The following is a 15,788-nucleotide window of genomic DNA, read 5'->3' on the forward strand; positions in this document are numbered from 1 at the left end:
ACAGACGGTCTTCTTGTTGCATGTTGCATTCATTCAGATGCAATGAGAAGCCCTGTTACTGTTGTAATGGTATTCAGAGTTTCTTGCCTCCTGCCATAGTGTAATGGGATGCATGTCACAGATGACAACCTTACTTTCATTTAGTAAAGAATGTGAACACATGCGTGACCCTGACCTGCAGCTGCCCGCCTGTATGTCCCCACTTCCCCCCAGCAGTCTCCAGGACTAAGATGTCTGAGGAAACGTGTCCAGCGCCAGACCACACAACAACTGTTCTCCATCCATCATTCATTGTCCCATTGCAGAGGCAAAGAACATGCTTTTAGATAGTGGTTATTGAGTTGAGTACTGGGCAGTGCATCTTGTCTTCAGTTTCTGGTCAACCGCCTGCTTCACACCCAATTTCAGGTACTATTGTTTATGTTGGAGTGAGTGCTCACCCAGTGCATTGTCCCAATGCGCCATCATTGTCTTGCACAGTTTCTCCTCATCATGGTCGACTGTCCCTGTAACTCTCATGAAGGGATTAAGGGGGGAGATAGGGACTGATCGGATGTCCCTGTAACTCTCATGAAGGGATTAAGGGGGAAGATAGGGACTGATCGGATGTCCCTGTAACTCTCATGAAGGGATTAAGGGGGGAGATAGGGACTGATCGGATGTCCCTGTAACTCTCATGAAGGGATTAAGGGGGAAGATAGGGACTGATCGGATGTCCCTGTAACTCTCATGAAGGGATTAAGGGGGGAGATAGGGACTGATCGGATGTTACCTTGTTCTGAAATGAATATGATCTCCACAAGCTGCTTTCTAAAATGTAGCAACGCTGGCTCAATGGTTGAAGACAGGCCTAACCTGACCCCTTGTGGCTGTCATTGGAATAACTTACAGTAATAATCAGAGGGCTATATGAGTCTCATTGCACTATTTTACATTGAAGGTAAAGTGTAACCATTTCAACCAACAATTTCATCATTTGAACCACCAAGAAGAAATGCACTTGTAAAATAATCGTATATGCCTCTGCTAGTAATAACTTCTAATCATTGCCTCTGAACTTGTGGCGCTCACCAACTCCTCTTCGCTTTTCTCTCTCATATACTTAGCAAGCTGCTCAGTAGTTGTGTGGTCCCACCAAAGATGATTAATAAATGAAGATGTCTTACTCAGGCCATTTACCATTGAAAGAAATGGTCACAATACCACTCTACTTATGGGGTGTCTCTACCATTGACACCAATGCGATCACAGCTGGGTCTGGTCTACTTAGTTAGTTAGAGAGTGGGATGTCTCGCTTCTCCTTCTGGCTCTGGTCACACCTTCAAGTTAACCACAATCTGGCCATGTAGGCTCTGTTTAGACAGGCAGCCCCAATTCTGATTTTTTTTCTCATTAATTGGTCTTTTGAACAACCAGATCAGCTCCGAAAAAGATCTGATGTAAAAAAAGATCTGATGATTGGTCAAAAGACCAACTAGTGGAAAACAGATCAGAATTGGGCTGCCTGTTTAAATGCAGCCATTGAGTTTTGGGCAAATGTGATTGTATACATTTAAATAGAGAATGGGGAGGGACAACCAATAAATCATAAGCCTGTCATATCACAAATGATGTGATACATGCTACCACATCTGTATTTAAAGACTGGGTGCATATAGTAAAAGTGAGTAGAATTAATGTTTTGGATCTTTAGTTTACCTGCAAACTGCCATATGGCTCAATCTGCTCCAGATGTGGTTTCACTCAGGGTAACAACAGCCAGCTTGAGGAATAAACCTATTCACTTTTAATGAGGCAGGACGTTAAGCACCTGAAGTACAGAACACATGATATGAGCTGCAGTAATATGTCTCAGACATCTCCATTACTTCTCTGTTGTAGTTCTTTGTACCAACTTTATGTGTAAAAAATGACATGGAAATGTCCACAACTGTTCACGGAAAATAAAGCTCACAAGCCAGGTTTGGGTGGCAGATGAAACATCTTTATCTGACACTACTTTATAGTCATTATGACACAGACAAAGTCACATGATAAACACCATCGGACAGATAATATGGAGCAGACAGAAAAACAGAGAATACAAAAGCAGACAGAAAAACTGAGAATACGGAGCAGACAGAAAAACAGAGAATACAAAGCAGACAGAAAAACAGAGAATACAAAGCAGACAGAAAAACAGAGAATACAAAGCAGACCTGATTAAATAATAAACCTAAGGAGGCTAAAAGTAGGAAACAAACGACAACACAAAGACTTTTTGACAAGCGGCCTTTTCCATTCCGTCTCAGGTGGATAAATGTGTCCATTATCTTCCCATCACAAGACAGGAATGAGACTTCATCACTGTTTTCTGTAGAGGTTAGCTTTGTATTCTCGATGACCTCGCTAAGCATGAAACAGTACACAGAATGTGTACTAGGTCTACTGTTGAATTCACATTACTAGGGCAAATGAAAAACTCCATGCCCTAGTCATAGACTATAACTTGGGCTCTATTCAATCCGTATCGCGGAAGTTCAGCTTTATAGCGCGATTGACAACTAAAGGCAAAGTTTGTGGAGACTTCATTCACGGTAAACGCTGCATGTCGGCTCAATCGGAAATGACTTTCACAGTGGGCAATCTTTTAACACTTCAGCGATACACCCTGAACAGAGCCCTTGGTCAGCCTGGTCAGCATGACCCTGGTCAGCTCATATGGCCAGGAAAAACTCCTACACATTACACATCATGGACCCAGTTGTTAACCAGATGAGTGAGCAGCGTTCTTTAAAGGGTGTGGTAAATGTGACAAGGCCTCAATCAGTACGGAGACAAATTAGGATTTAGGAAATTAGGAACCACCCTCCAATCGATAGGTGTTTGTAGTAACCCATTGATATGAATTTTACTCATCTTTTCACGTGACATGGTCAACATGTTAAAACATCTATTTTTAACATCACATTACACATTGACTCACAACAATGGATTAGGTGGGGATTTTATACCAGTATGTCCTTACCTCTGTCTACCACATGGCTGAGTACACAAAGTCAATACAAAAACATACACATACCTTGAATGCAACATGGTATTTTCATTTTCATTATTCAAAAACCTACAGAGTAAAATAATAATTTACACAAAAAACGAAAACAAAATACTTGTTAATCTGTTATAATTTTACTGTAGCACATCTTGACAAGTCACAAGCTATTCCGAAACACCAGGCACCTACAGCATGGACCTCCAATGGACAACAGTTCATGTAACATGTAGAGGAAGCCGGTTCACATCATAGTAGGGCATTGACATGGACATTCATCGTTGCCATGGTGATTATACCACTTCAGTCTTCCACTGAACTGAAACAACAACAACTAAACTGCTAAAGTCTTAAAAATGAAGACAGTTTGGAAGAGAAAGAGTGAGACAGAGAGAGAGAGCAAAGGAGAGAAAGAGAGAGTAAGAGCGAGGGAGAGATAGAGATATAGAGAGAGCCATAGAGGGAGTGATAGTGAGAGACAGAGAGAGAGAGACAGAGAGAGAGAACTTGTGTGAGGGCAATATTTACGGTTCACTTTTTATTGTTTATTTCACTTTTGTTTATCCATTTCACTTGCTTTGGCAATGTAAACATATGTTTCCCATGCCAATAACGACCCCTTAAATTGAAATTGAGAGAGAGAGAGTGAGAGCAAGGGAGAGAGAGAGACAGGGTGATAGCGAGAGAGAGACAGATTTGGGAAAGCAGCAATACTGTAGCGTGTCTGATGGAACATTTGTCAGAGTACTAGTAGGCATTTATGTTGTTTAGATTTTAAGGACATTGTGGATAGATGGAAATGTAAGGTTATAACCCACTAAAATATGAACATTTCATAAAAGTATCACACACACACACACAAACACACACACGCACACGCGCGCACGCGCACGCGCACACACGCACACACACACACACACACACACACACACACACACACACACACACACACACACACACACACACACACACACACACACACACACACACACACACACACACACACACACACACACACACACACACACACACACACACACAGTGAAAATAGATAAGACAACACAAAACATAAAGAAGACCTAACAAACCTAGAGTTAAAACATTGATAGGTGTCTTCATCCTCATCTTTCAGACATTCAGGGTTTAGCTGTAGGCAGATCAAAACAATAATATGTAGGTGCGAAGTGCACAAGGACACAGTGACTTCCTTTGTCCTGTCATAATCCCAAAATGCACACATACTGGCCCCTTTTAGGAAAATGCGCACATCGTAGCCAACTGTACCATCAGCTGCCTTGCAGCATTTCACTCAGTATAGCCTATCCCTTTGCTGCCTAAAAGGCTGTAAACTCCTTGGTACACGAGGAGTTCTCTCCCATGTCTCTATCTCTGAAACGGGCGACAGGGGTCCTTCAAGGTAGAGTTCTAGTGAAAGCCTCTCTTCACCTCTCCTCCTGCTCAGTCAGTCTGTTGAGTGGGTCAGTCACACAGTCACAGAGCGGACACTTTGAAGACAGTGGAGCTGGCTGTGGTGTTAATACTGGCGGCCTCTGGGCCGGTGGGGGGAGGGGGGGGTCTGCGCTGGGGGGGTCCGTGAAGACCGTCCCCGTCCGGGGTGGCAGAGTGGGGCGTGGGGATGCTGATGATCGCTGTGGTGATATGACCGCCCTTGCAGTTGAACAGACCCACCTCGTCTGTCTTCAAGTTGAGACTAGAGCGACTGAGAGAGAGAGAGAAAGATAGAGTAAGAAAGATAGAGAGGGAAAGACAGACAGACAGAGGGAGAGGGTGGAATAATACTGTAAAAGTACTGTAATTTTACAAATGGCCCAACAACTTGTAACAGAAGTGCTAGATACAACCCTACACCGCCATCTAGTGTTTTCTATGGGGACTCCATGTGTGCATGACGCATGTCTCTGCCGAGTATGATGAAGGTGCACCGTGATTTAAGATCAGCTTGTCCAGTTCTAGCTGATTCTAGACCTGTGTCTAAGGAGAGGCAACTTGGATTGGATACAACCTGCAACGGATAGGGTTCAGGTTTTATTTATTCACACCAAAGAAAAGAAGTGAAAGACCAAACAGTACAGATAAAAAACTGGTAAAAACGGTGTCCAGGTGAGGTTGGAAGCACAAAAGGGCTTATATGAAAACCACACCACAAATATGTACTAAATAAATGTACTGGCCCCGACAATATTACAGTAAATGAGAGATGGGTAAATTAAGCAAAAGTATAGAGTTAGGTAGCAGGCCTGATGTACCAAACCACTAATCTTTCTGATGATACCAACAGATTTCATCACTTTGCTACTGACAAATTGAATATGATCTTTCCATGATCAACCGTTTCAAACGCTTTGGATAACTCTAAAAAGATGCCAAGAGCGTATTCAACCTGTCTCCCTGTGCCTGGCTGCCTGCAGTCTCTAACCTGGTGGTGCGTGGCAGCTTGTCCCCACACTGGATGCGGGGGGCGCTGAGCTCCTGTAGCGGCCCATGCTGATGGCTGGGCTGGAGGGGCATGCTGGAGTTGGGCAGGGGGGAACTCCTCTTCACCCGGCGGGTACAGCAGGTGCCTATGGGCCTGTCCTGGCTGGAGAGGGAGGGGCTACGGGAGGTGTAGCTCTGGACCGTGGTCTCCAGACAGTTCTGTTCATACAGCTGCTCATCCATAAACTCATGGGCCTGCAGAGAAGGAGGGGCATTACAAGACAGATGCTGCTCGCTCGATTATATAGTCACCCTATAGAAGTGAATATATTAGGTTTATATAGTGACAGAATAGTTGTTCTTAGGTTAAATAGTGATAGAATAGTTGTTATTAGGTTAATATAGTGACATATAGTTGTTATCACTGTATAATAAAACAAGATCTCACAAGATGTGGGGCATGTCAACTCCTCTCGATAACAACATTGGATAACATGTTTCCTTTATTTGAATAACGAATAAGACTATATTTATCATGAAACGTTTTTTACAGAGGAATCCTGACAAGTATGGTTAGAGTAGGGTTTTCTAGTCATTGAGTATGTTAGAGTATGGTTAGAGCATGGTTTTCTAGTCATTGAGTATGTTAGAATATGGTTAAAGTATGGTTTTCTAGTCATTGAGTATGTTAGAATATGGTTAGAGTATGGTTGTCTAGGCATATAGTCTGCTAGAGTATGGTTTACTAGTCATAGAGAATGTTAGAGTATGGTTAGAGTATGGTTTTCTAGGCATAGAGTACGTTAGAGTATGGTTTTCTAGTTATAGAGTATGGGTTTTTAATAATCACAGAGTATGTTAGAGTATGGTTATCTAGGCATAGAGTATGCTAGAGTATGGTTTTCTAGTCATAGAGTATGTTAGAGTATGGTTAGAGTGTGGTTTTCTAGTCATAGAGTATGTTAGAGTATGGTTAGAGTATGGGTTTCTAGTCATAGAGTATGTTAGAGTATGGTTAGAGTGTGGTTTTCTAGTCATAGAGTATGTTAGAGTATGGTTAGAGTGTGGTTTTCTAGTCATAGAGTATGTTAGAGTATGGTTAGAGTGTGGTTTTCTAGTCATAGAGTATGTTAGAGTATGGTTAGAGTATGGTTTTCTAGTCATAGAGTAGGGTTGGACTAGAGACTCACAGTGGTCTTCTCCAGACAGTGCAATAGATGGTGGTGTTGACTCTCTAATAATGACATGCTCTTGCTGAGCAGCAGTTCCTCCTCGTCTGAGCCCTTAGTGGAGACACACAGAAACACATAGAAAAACATACAATACAAACATTTTTAACAGTCATATACATGGCATACAGATGTAGCATCTTAATTTGAGTCAATCTGCTACAGCAGGAAAACAATCCTGCAGCAACAGGAAACACAAATTATTATGTGGAAATTATAATTAACATATTTCTTTTTAGAGGTTGATACATTTTTCGTTTGAGCAAATCAAGTCTAAAATTTCAACATGGAAATAACAAAATTTAGAAGCCTTTGTAAACCTCAAATACACAACAAGTTTGCATTCCCTGGTCTGCAGGAAAATAATCAACAACAAAAGAGTGATCTAATTAAGATCCTACATCTGTACAATGGTACAAGTGTGTGGATTAGCCAATTGAGCTCAAGGCATTTTGTTTCATTATCAATATATACCAGACAGGTAGGGTTAGGATTAGTCTTTGCTGACAGAATTCAAGTGGATTGAGGATGTTGCATGTGTAGGTTTTCATTGTAACCTCATGTGATGGCTGATTAAATACCTCGTGGATATTGTTTTGCTTGTAAGGTTGTTGCTTCAGAGAGTTGAAGAGGAGAGAAGAGACAGTGACAGAAGAAAATAAAGACAGAAATGGCTTTACTTCTCATATGGATCAATTTCTTTACAATATTTTTTTGTTTGTATTTTACCCCCTTTTTCTCCCCCATTTCGTGATATCCAATTGCGATCTTGTCTCATTGCTGCAACTCCCCAACGGGCTCGGGAGAGGCGAAGGTCGAGTCATGCGTCCTCTGAAACATGACCCGCCAAACCACGCTTCTTAACACCTGCCTGCTTAACCTGGAGGAAACACTGTTCAACTGATGACCGAGTCAGCCTGCAGGCGCCCGGCCCGCTACAAGGAGTCGCTAGAGTGCGATGAGCCAAGTAAAGCACTCCCGGCCAAACCCTCCCCTAACCTGGACGACGCTGAGCCAATTGTGCGTTGCCCTATGGGACTCCCGGTCACGGCTGGTTGTGACACAGCCTGAGATCGAACCCGGGTCTGTAGTGATGCGCCACTCGGGAGGCCCCCCATTCTCTACAATTTCCATGAAACATAACTTGATCCAGCAGTTAAACATTGGACTGTTTCAACAACAATTACAGTTAAAGACATTTTAAAAAGAATATGCAGACATACCACCTGTTTGCAACAAATGGTGCTAGGCACAACATTGCACGATAGCTGGAAATACTTTTGTCTCGATCAACAGAGATCTGTTCCATTTACTCTCATTCAAATTTCACACACAGTCAGTTCAGTGGACAGTTAATTAACACAGCATTTCTTTGAAGGATTACTCTATGAAGGTTTTTCAGTTGGATGAATTCATATGGAAGTATAGCCTATCTCCTCTGAGTTACTTTTGCTTGTTGATGTGCTAGCAAACAAATTACCAAGAAGATAAAACCAAACAAAGCTTGTCATCTGACTGAGAAAAACCACAAGGGGAGACAATCTTCCCAAATGAGTAGAGGATAGAGTTATCCAGTTCTTCTTTCAGCTACAGTATGTGGGCCCACACAGCCTTGACTGACTGCGGTGACATGACAGTAATTCAAAGTGCCAGAGCGCTGGCAGCTGTATCACAGCCACAGTAAAACAACTAACTAAATGAAGCCTCTGAATGCTTCAGCTTTCTACGGTACTTTTTGCTCTTCCTGAACTCACATGGACTTGTGCTCCAAGTCTATTACACAGTATTTATTTGACATGTAACCTTTATTTAACCAGGCAAGTCAGTTAAGAACAAATTCTTATTTACAATGACAGCCTGCCCCAGACAAACCCTGACGACGCTGGGCCAATTGTGCACCGCCCTACAGGACTCCCAATCACAGCAGGATGTGATACAGATGTGAACCAGAAACTGCAGTGACACTTCTTGCACTGAGATGCAGTGCCTTAGACCGCTGCACCACTCGGGAGCCCAGTAGACGCAGAGGGATTTCAGGCCGTGCTACAGTTAACCAGAGTGTTGCTGAGAGAATGCCAGTCATGTCAGTCTGTGCCATTTATTATGGTAATCAATCCACCGCTCCCTAAATGGCGAAGAAGTGAAGAGATATGGGACATTTGTCCATAAATGCCTGCTGTGACGCACCCCTATCGTTTAATTTCTCCCACAACATGAATACTACCATATTTAAATTCATCCCATAACATCAATACCAATATAATTTAATTTATCCTACAACATCCCACAATGCATACTAATACCTGCTAAATCGATGGCATAATTTAGAGCCATTTGCTATTTGCTAATCTTTCAATGTAGCAACCAGCACATTCATGGACAATAACAAAGAGTGGCACAAATACAATAACAGTTTTCCTTCTCCCTTCTGACCATGTTTAATTAGGGCTACAGAGAAGACAACATGCCTGACTAGGCTTCATTACCTGGAAAACAAGACACAACAGACTTGTGAACTGAAAGAAGACACAAGGCAACAGAGAGAGCTAAAACAGACAGCAGAGAGCACTAAAACAGACAGCAGAGAGCACTAAAACAGACAGCAGAGAGCACTAAAACAGACAGCAGAGAGCACTAAAACTGACAGCAGAGAGCACTAAAACAGACAGCAGAGAGCACTAAAACAGACAGCAGAGAGCACTAAAACAGACAGCAGAGAGCACTAAAACAGACAGCAGAGAGCACTAAAACTGACAGCAGAGAGCACTAAAACTGACAGCAGAGAGAACTAAAACAGACAGCAGAGAGCACTAAAACAGACAGCAGAGAGCACTAAAACTGACAATAGAGAGCACTAAAACTGACAATAGAGAGCACTAAAACTGACAATAGAGAGCACTAAAACAGACAGCAGAGAGCACTAAAACTGACAATAGAGAGCACTAAAACTGACAATAGAGAGCACTAAATCTGACAGCAGAGAGCACTAAAACAGACAGCAGAGAGTACTAAAACTGACAGCAGAGAGCACTAAAACAGACAATAGAGAGCACTAAAACTGACAATAGAGAGCACTAAAACTGACAATAGAGAGCACTAAAACTGACAGCAGAGAGCACTAAAACTGACAGCAGAGAGCACTAAAACTGACAATAGAGAGCACTAAAACTGACAATAGAGAGCACTAAAACAGACAGCAGAGAGCACTAAAACTGACAGCAGAGAGCACTAAAACTGACAGCAGAGAGCACTAAAACTGACAATAGAGAGCACTAAAACTGACAATAGAGAGCACTAAAACAGACAGCAGAGAGCACTAAAACTGACAATAGAGAGCATTAAAACAGACAGCAGAGAGCACTAAAACTGACAGCAGAGAGCACTAAAACTGACAATAGAGAGCACTAAAACTGACAATAGAGAGCACTAAAACAGACAGCAGAGAGCACTAAAACTGACAATAGAGAGCACTAAAACTGACAATAGAGAGCACTCAAACAGACAGCAGAGAGCACTAAAACAGACAGCAGAGAGCACTAAAACTGACAGCAGAGAGCACTAAAACTGACAATAGAGAGCACTAAAACTGACAATAGAGAGCACTAAAACAGACAGCAGAGAGCACTAAAACTGACAATAGAGAGCACTAAAACTGACAATAGAGAGCACTCAAACAGACAGCAGAGAGCACTAAAACAGACAGCAGAGAGCACTAAAACTGACAGCAGAGAGCACTAAAACTGACAATAGAGAGCACTAAAACTGACAATAGAGAGCACTAAAACAGACAGCAGAGAGCACTAAAACTGACAGCAGAGAGCACGAAAACTGACAATAGAGAGCACTAAAACAGACAGCAGAGAGCACTAAAACTGACAATAGAGAGCACTAAAACAGACAATAGAGAGCACTAAAACAGACAGCAGAGAGCACTAAAACTGACAATAGAGAGCACTAAAACAGACAGCAGAGAGCACTAAAACAGACAGCAGAGAGCACTAAAACTGACAGCAGAGAGCACTAAAACTGACAGCAGAGAGCACTAAAACTGACAGCAGAGAGCACTAAAACTGACAGCAGAGAGCACTAAAACTGACAGCAGAGAGCACTAAAACTGACAGCAGAGAGCACTAAAACAGACATCAGAGAGCACTAAAACAGACATGCTTGAGCTTTAGCTCAGCAGGCTAACTCAGCCTTGTGGTATTCACCACTTGGTGCAGACATCCTGGGTTCAAACCTAGTTGGTGACATGTGCATATTTCAAACTAGGACTGGGTCCTTTAGCTCAGTGGGCTAATGCACTCTTGGGCCCTCAGAGGTCAAATGGGAGCCTTACCGTGAGCTCCAGCAGGTCGTTGAGGAGGTCGTTTCGTTTGCTCTGGAGGAAGCCCGTGCAGGAGCTGCCCGCCTGGGCTATTCTTATCCGGGCCAGTCTGGCTTTCTGTGTGGGGAGAGGTTAACGTGTCAGACCCAGACAAGGATGAGAAATGTCTTATCATCTAATGGTGAGAATGTGCAGCCTCATCACCCCTTCCCTGGATGATGTAAAATGATGAGTCGTATTATTATGGCCTGAAAGGGTTTAGAGTTTCCTATGGTTCGATCTATTTCATGTTAGCTATTATGATCTATTTCATGTTAGTGCAATTTCTGTTTTTAGTAGGATACTGAGGCAATTCCAATGGATCCTTGGAGGGTCAAACTATACACAAAAAAGAAAAACAGAAGCTAATAGTAGATGGAAATTTAAAATAAGCAATGAAAACTTGCTGCCAAATCTACCAAATCTATCTGAAGACTCCTGTGATGTAATGCAACCCATTTGCTGGTTTAGAGATGTGGTGATTCAACCTGTGAGACAACCTGTGCTGTCCTTGGGGATTACAGAGCATGTGGATATGTGTGACTGAGCCAGAACCTGTAGCCTGGTCCCAGATCTGTTTGTACTATCTTGCCAACGCCTATGTCATTGACAAGACAGCACAAACAGATCCGGGAACAGGCCAGCACTTCTATGCTGCTGCTTTCTCTGGCCCTCACCCGTGGGAAATATAGGACATGTCATTTAAGTGAGCAGGCTGCCTCTTGTCATTCGCTTTACTCAGACATGTTGATGAAAGGCTTCATTTGATGTAGGAAAAACTGAAATGAATAAATGAAAAACTGGAGCAGTCTAACTGAAAGGAGGCTTTGGAAATGTGGGTGATGTGCACAGAGGTTCTTTAACAAAAAAAAAAGAACAAAAACTTTTCAAACTGAATCCTGTTCAACTTCCTTCCATCTCTCTTCACTCTGTGCTGTCTTGGGGAGTGGCCATACTGCAGCCCCAGCCCCAGCTCATCCACAGCCACAATCCAGCTACAGCCCCAGCCCAGCCACAGCTCATCCACAGCCACAGTCCAGCCACAGCCACAGCCCAAGAGGAAAGTAATAGTCTTCACTGAGCCAAGTGTTTGTCTGAGCTAATCTAATGGAACTCACACTGTCTCTCTCTGACCCTGACGACACACTGTCTCTCTCTGACCCTGACGACGCACTGTCTCTCTCTGGACCTGACGACACACTGTCTCTCTCTGACCCTGACGTCGCACTGTCTCTCTCTGTTCCTGACGACACACTGTCTCTCTCTGGACCTGACGACACACTGTCTCTCTCTGACCCTGACGACACACTGTCTCTCTCTGTTCCTGACGACACACTGTCTCTCTCTGGACCTGACGACACACTGTCTCTCTCTGACCCTGACGTCGCACTGTCTCTCTCTGGCCCTGACGACGCACTGTCTCTCTCTGACCCTGACGACGCACTGTCTCTCTCTGGACCTGACGACACACTGTCTCTCTCTGACCCTGACGACGCACTGTCTCTCTCTGTTCCTGACGACACACTGTCTCTCTCTGACCCTGACGACACACTGTCTCTCTCTGGTCCTGACGACACACTGTCTCTCTCTGACCCTGACGGCACACTGTCTCTCTCTGGTCCTGACGACACACTGTCTCTCTCTGACCCTGACGACGCACTGTCTCTCTCTGGACCTGACGACACACTGTCTCTCTCTGACCCTGACGACGCACTGTCTCTCTCTGTTCCTGACGACACACTGTCTCTCTCTGACCCTGACGACACACTGTCTCTCTCTGACCCTGACGACACACTGTCTCTCTCTGGTCCTGACGACACACTGTCTCTCTCTGGTCCTGACGACACACTGTCTCTCTCTGTTCCTGACGACACACTGTCTCTCTCCGACCCTGACGACACACTGTCTCTCTCTGGTCCTGACGACACACTGTCTCTCTCTGGTCCTGACGACACACTGTCTCTCTCTGTTCCTGACGACACACTGTCTCTCTCCGACCCTGACGACACACTGTCTCTCTCTGTTCCTGACGACACACTGTCTCTCTCTGACCCTGACGACACACTGTCTCTCTCTGTTCCTGACGACACACTGTCTCTCTCTGACCCTGACGACACACTGTCTCTCTCTGGTCCTGACGACACACTGTCTCTCTCTGTTCCTGACGACACACTGTCTCTCTCTGTTCTTGACGACACACTGTCTCTCTCTGGCCCTGACGACACACTGTCTCTCTCCGACCCTGACGACACACTGTCTCTCTCTGGTCCTGACGACACACTGTCTCTCTCTGGTCCTGACGACACACTGTCTCTCTCCGACCCTGACGACACACTGTCTCTCTCTGGTCCTGACGACACACTGTCTCTCTCTGGTCCTGACGACACACTGTCTCTCTCTGACCCTGACGACACACTGTCTCTCTCTGGTCCTGACGACACACTGTCTCTCTCTGACCCTGACGACGCACTGTCTCTCTCTGGACCTGACGACACACTGTCTCTCTCTGACCCTGACGACGCACTGTCTCTCTCTGTTCCTGACGACACACTGTCTCTCTCTGACCCTGACGACACACTGTCTCTCTCTGACCCTGACGACACACTGTCTCTCTCTGGTCCTGACGACACACTGTCTCTCTCTGGTCCTGACGACACACTGTCTCTCTCTGTTCCTGACGACACACTGTCTCTCTCCGACCCTGACGACACACTGTCTCTCTCTGGTCCTGACGACACACTGTCTCTCTCCGACCCTGACGACACACTGTCTCTCTCTGTTCCTGACGACACACTGTCTCTCTCTGGCCCTGACGACACACTGTCTCTCTCTGTTCCTGACGACACACTGTCTCTCTCTGACCCTGACGACACACTGTCTCTCTCTGGTCCTGACGACACACTGTCTCTCTCTGTTCCTGACGACACACTGTCTCTCTCTGTTCTTGACGACACACTGTCTCTCTCTGGCCCTGACGACACACTGTCTCTCTCCGAGCCTGACGACACACTGTCTCTCTCTGGTCCTGACGACACACTGTCTCTCTCTGGTCCTGACGACACACTGTCTCTCTCTGACCCTGACGACACACTGTCTCTCTCTGACCCTGACGACACACTGTCTCTCTCTGTTCCTGACGATACACTGTCTCTCTCTGGCCCTGACGACACACTGTCTCTCTCTGGTCCTGACAACACACTGTCTCTCTCTGGTCCTGACGACACACTGTCTCTCTCTGGTCCTGACGACACACTGTCTCTCTCTGTTCCTGACGACACACTGTCTCTCTCTGACCCTGACGACACACTGTCTCTCTCTGTTCTTGACGACACACTGTCTCTCTCTGGTCCTGACGACACACTGTCTCTCTCTGGACCTGACGACACACTGTCTCTCTCTGACCCTGACGACACACTGTCTCTCTCTGACCCTGACGACACACTGTCTCTCTCTGGTCCTGACGACACACTGTCTCTCTCTGTTCCTGACGACACACTGTCTCTCTCTGTTCCTGACGACACACTGTCTCTCTCTGGTCCTGACGACACACTGTCTCTCTCTGACCCTGACGACACACTGTCTCTCTCTGGTCCTGACGACACACTGTCTCTCTCTGTTCCTGACGACACACTGTCTCTCTCCGACCCTGACGACACACTGTATCTCTCTCGTCCTGACGACACACTGTCTCTCTCTGACCCTGACGACACACTGTCTCTCTCTGGTCCTGACGACACACTGTCTCTCTCTGACCCTGACGACACACTGTCTCTCTCTGACCCTGACGACACACTGTCTCTCTCTGTTCCTGACGATACACTGTCTCTCTCTGGCCCTGACGACACACTGTCTCTCTCTGGTCCTGACAACACACTGTCTCTCTCTGGTCCTGACGACACACTGTCTCTCTCTGGTCCTGACGACACACTGTCTCTCTCTGTTCCTGACGACACACTGTCTCTCTCCGACCCTGACGACACACTGTCTCTCTCCGAGCCTGACGACACACTGTCTCTCTCTGGTCCTGACGACACACTGTCTCTCTCTGGTCCTGACGACACACTGTCTCTCTCTGACCCTGACGACACACTGTCTCTCTCTGACCCTGACGACACACTGTCTCTCTCTGTTCCTGACGATACACTGTCTCTCTCTGGCCCTGACGACACACTGTCTCTCTCTGGTCCTGACAACACACTGTCTCTCTCTGGTCCTGACGACACACTGTCTCTCTCTGGTCCTGACGACACACTGTCTCTCTCTGTTCCTGACGACACACTGTCTCTCTCTGACCCTGACGACACACTGTCTCTCTCTGTTCTTGACGACACACTGTCTCTCTCTGGTCCTGACGACACACTGTCTCTCTCTGGACCTGACGACACACTGTCTCTCTCTGACCCTGACGACACACTGTCTCTCTCTGACCCTGACGACACACTGTCTCTCTCTGGTCCTGACGACACACTGTCTCTCTCTGTTCCTGACGACACACTGTCTCTCTCTGTTCCTGACGACACACTGTCTCTCTCTGGTCCTGACGACACACTGTCTCTCTCTGACCCTGACGACACACTGTCTCTCTCTGGTCCTGACGACACACTGTCTCTCTCTGTTCCTGACGACACACTGTCTCTCTCCGACCCTGACGACACACTGTATCTCTCTGGTCCTGACGACACACTGTCTCTCTCTGACCCTGACGACACACTGTCTCTCTCTGGTC

General features: G+C 45.6%; 1 protein-coding gene across 2 annotated transcripts in view; it reads right to left on the reverse strand.

Moving 5' to 3' along the window:
- Positions 1 to 1,962: 1,962 nt before the first annotated feature.
- Positions 1,963 to 15,788, reverse strand: part of LOC129851401 (potassium voltage-gated channel subfamily D member 3-like) — a 156,307-nt gene continuing 142,481 nt past the window's right edge. Inside the window, exons 4-8 of one of the 2 annotated variants that reach the window (XM_055917912.1) lie at positions 11,036 to 11,140; positions 7,278 to 7,310; positions 6,658 to 6,750; positions 5,469 to 5,722; positions 1,963 to 4,751 (exon numbers count right to left, since the gene is read on the reverse strand). In XM_055917912.1, the coding sequence (XP_055773887.1) occupies positions 4,523 to 4,751; positions 5,469 to 5,722; positions 6,658 to 6,750; positions 7,278 to 7,310; positions 11,036 to 11,140 (714 nt within the window). In that variant the 3' untranslated portion in view covers positions 1,963 to 4,522. The remainder of the gene's footprint in view (positions 4,752 to 5,468; positions 5,723 to 6,657; positions 6,751 to 7,277; positions 7,311 to 11,035; positions 11,141 to 15,788) is intronic. The other variant, XM_055917913.1, reaches the window with a different exon arrangement.

Source organism: Salvelinus fontinalis, chromosome 3 (assembly GCF_029448725.1).
Source record: "Salvelinus fontinalis isolate EN_2023a chromosome 3, ASM2944872v1, whole genome shotgun sequence".
NCBI classification, from domain to species: Eukaryota; Metazoa; Chordata; class Actinopteri; order Salmoniformes; family Salmonidae; genus Salvelinus; species Salvelinus fontinalis.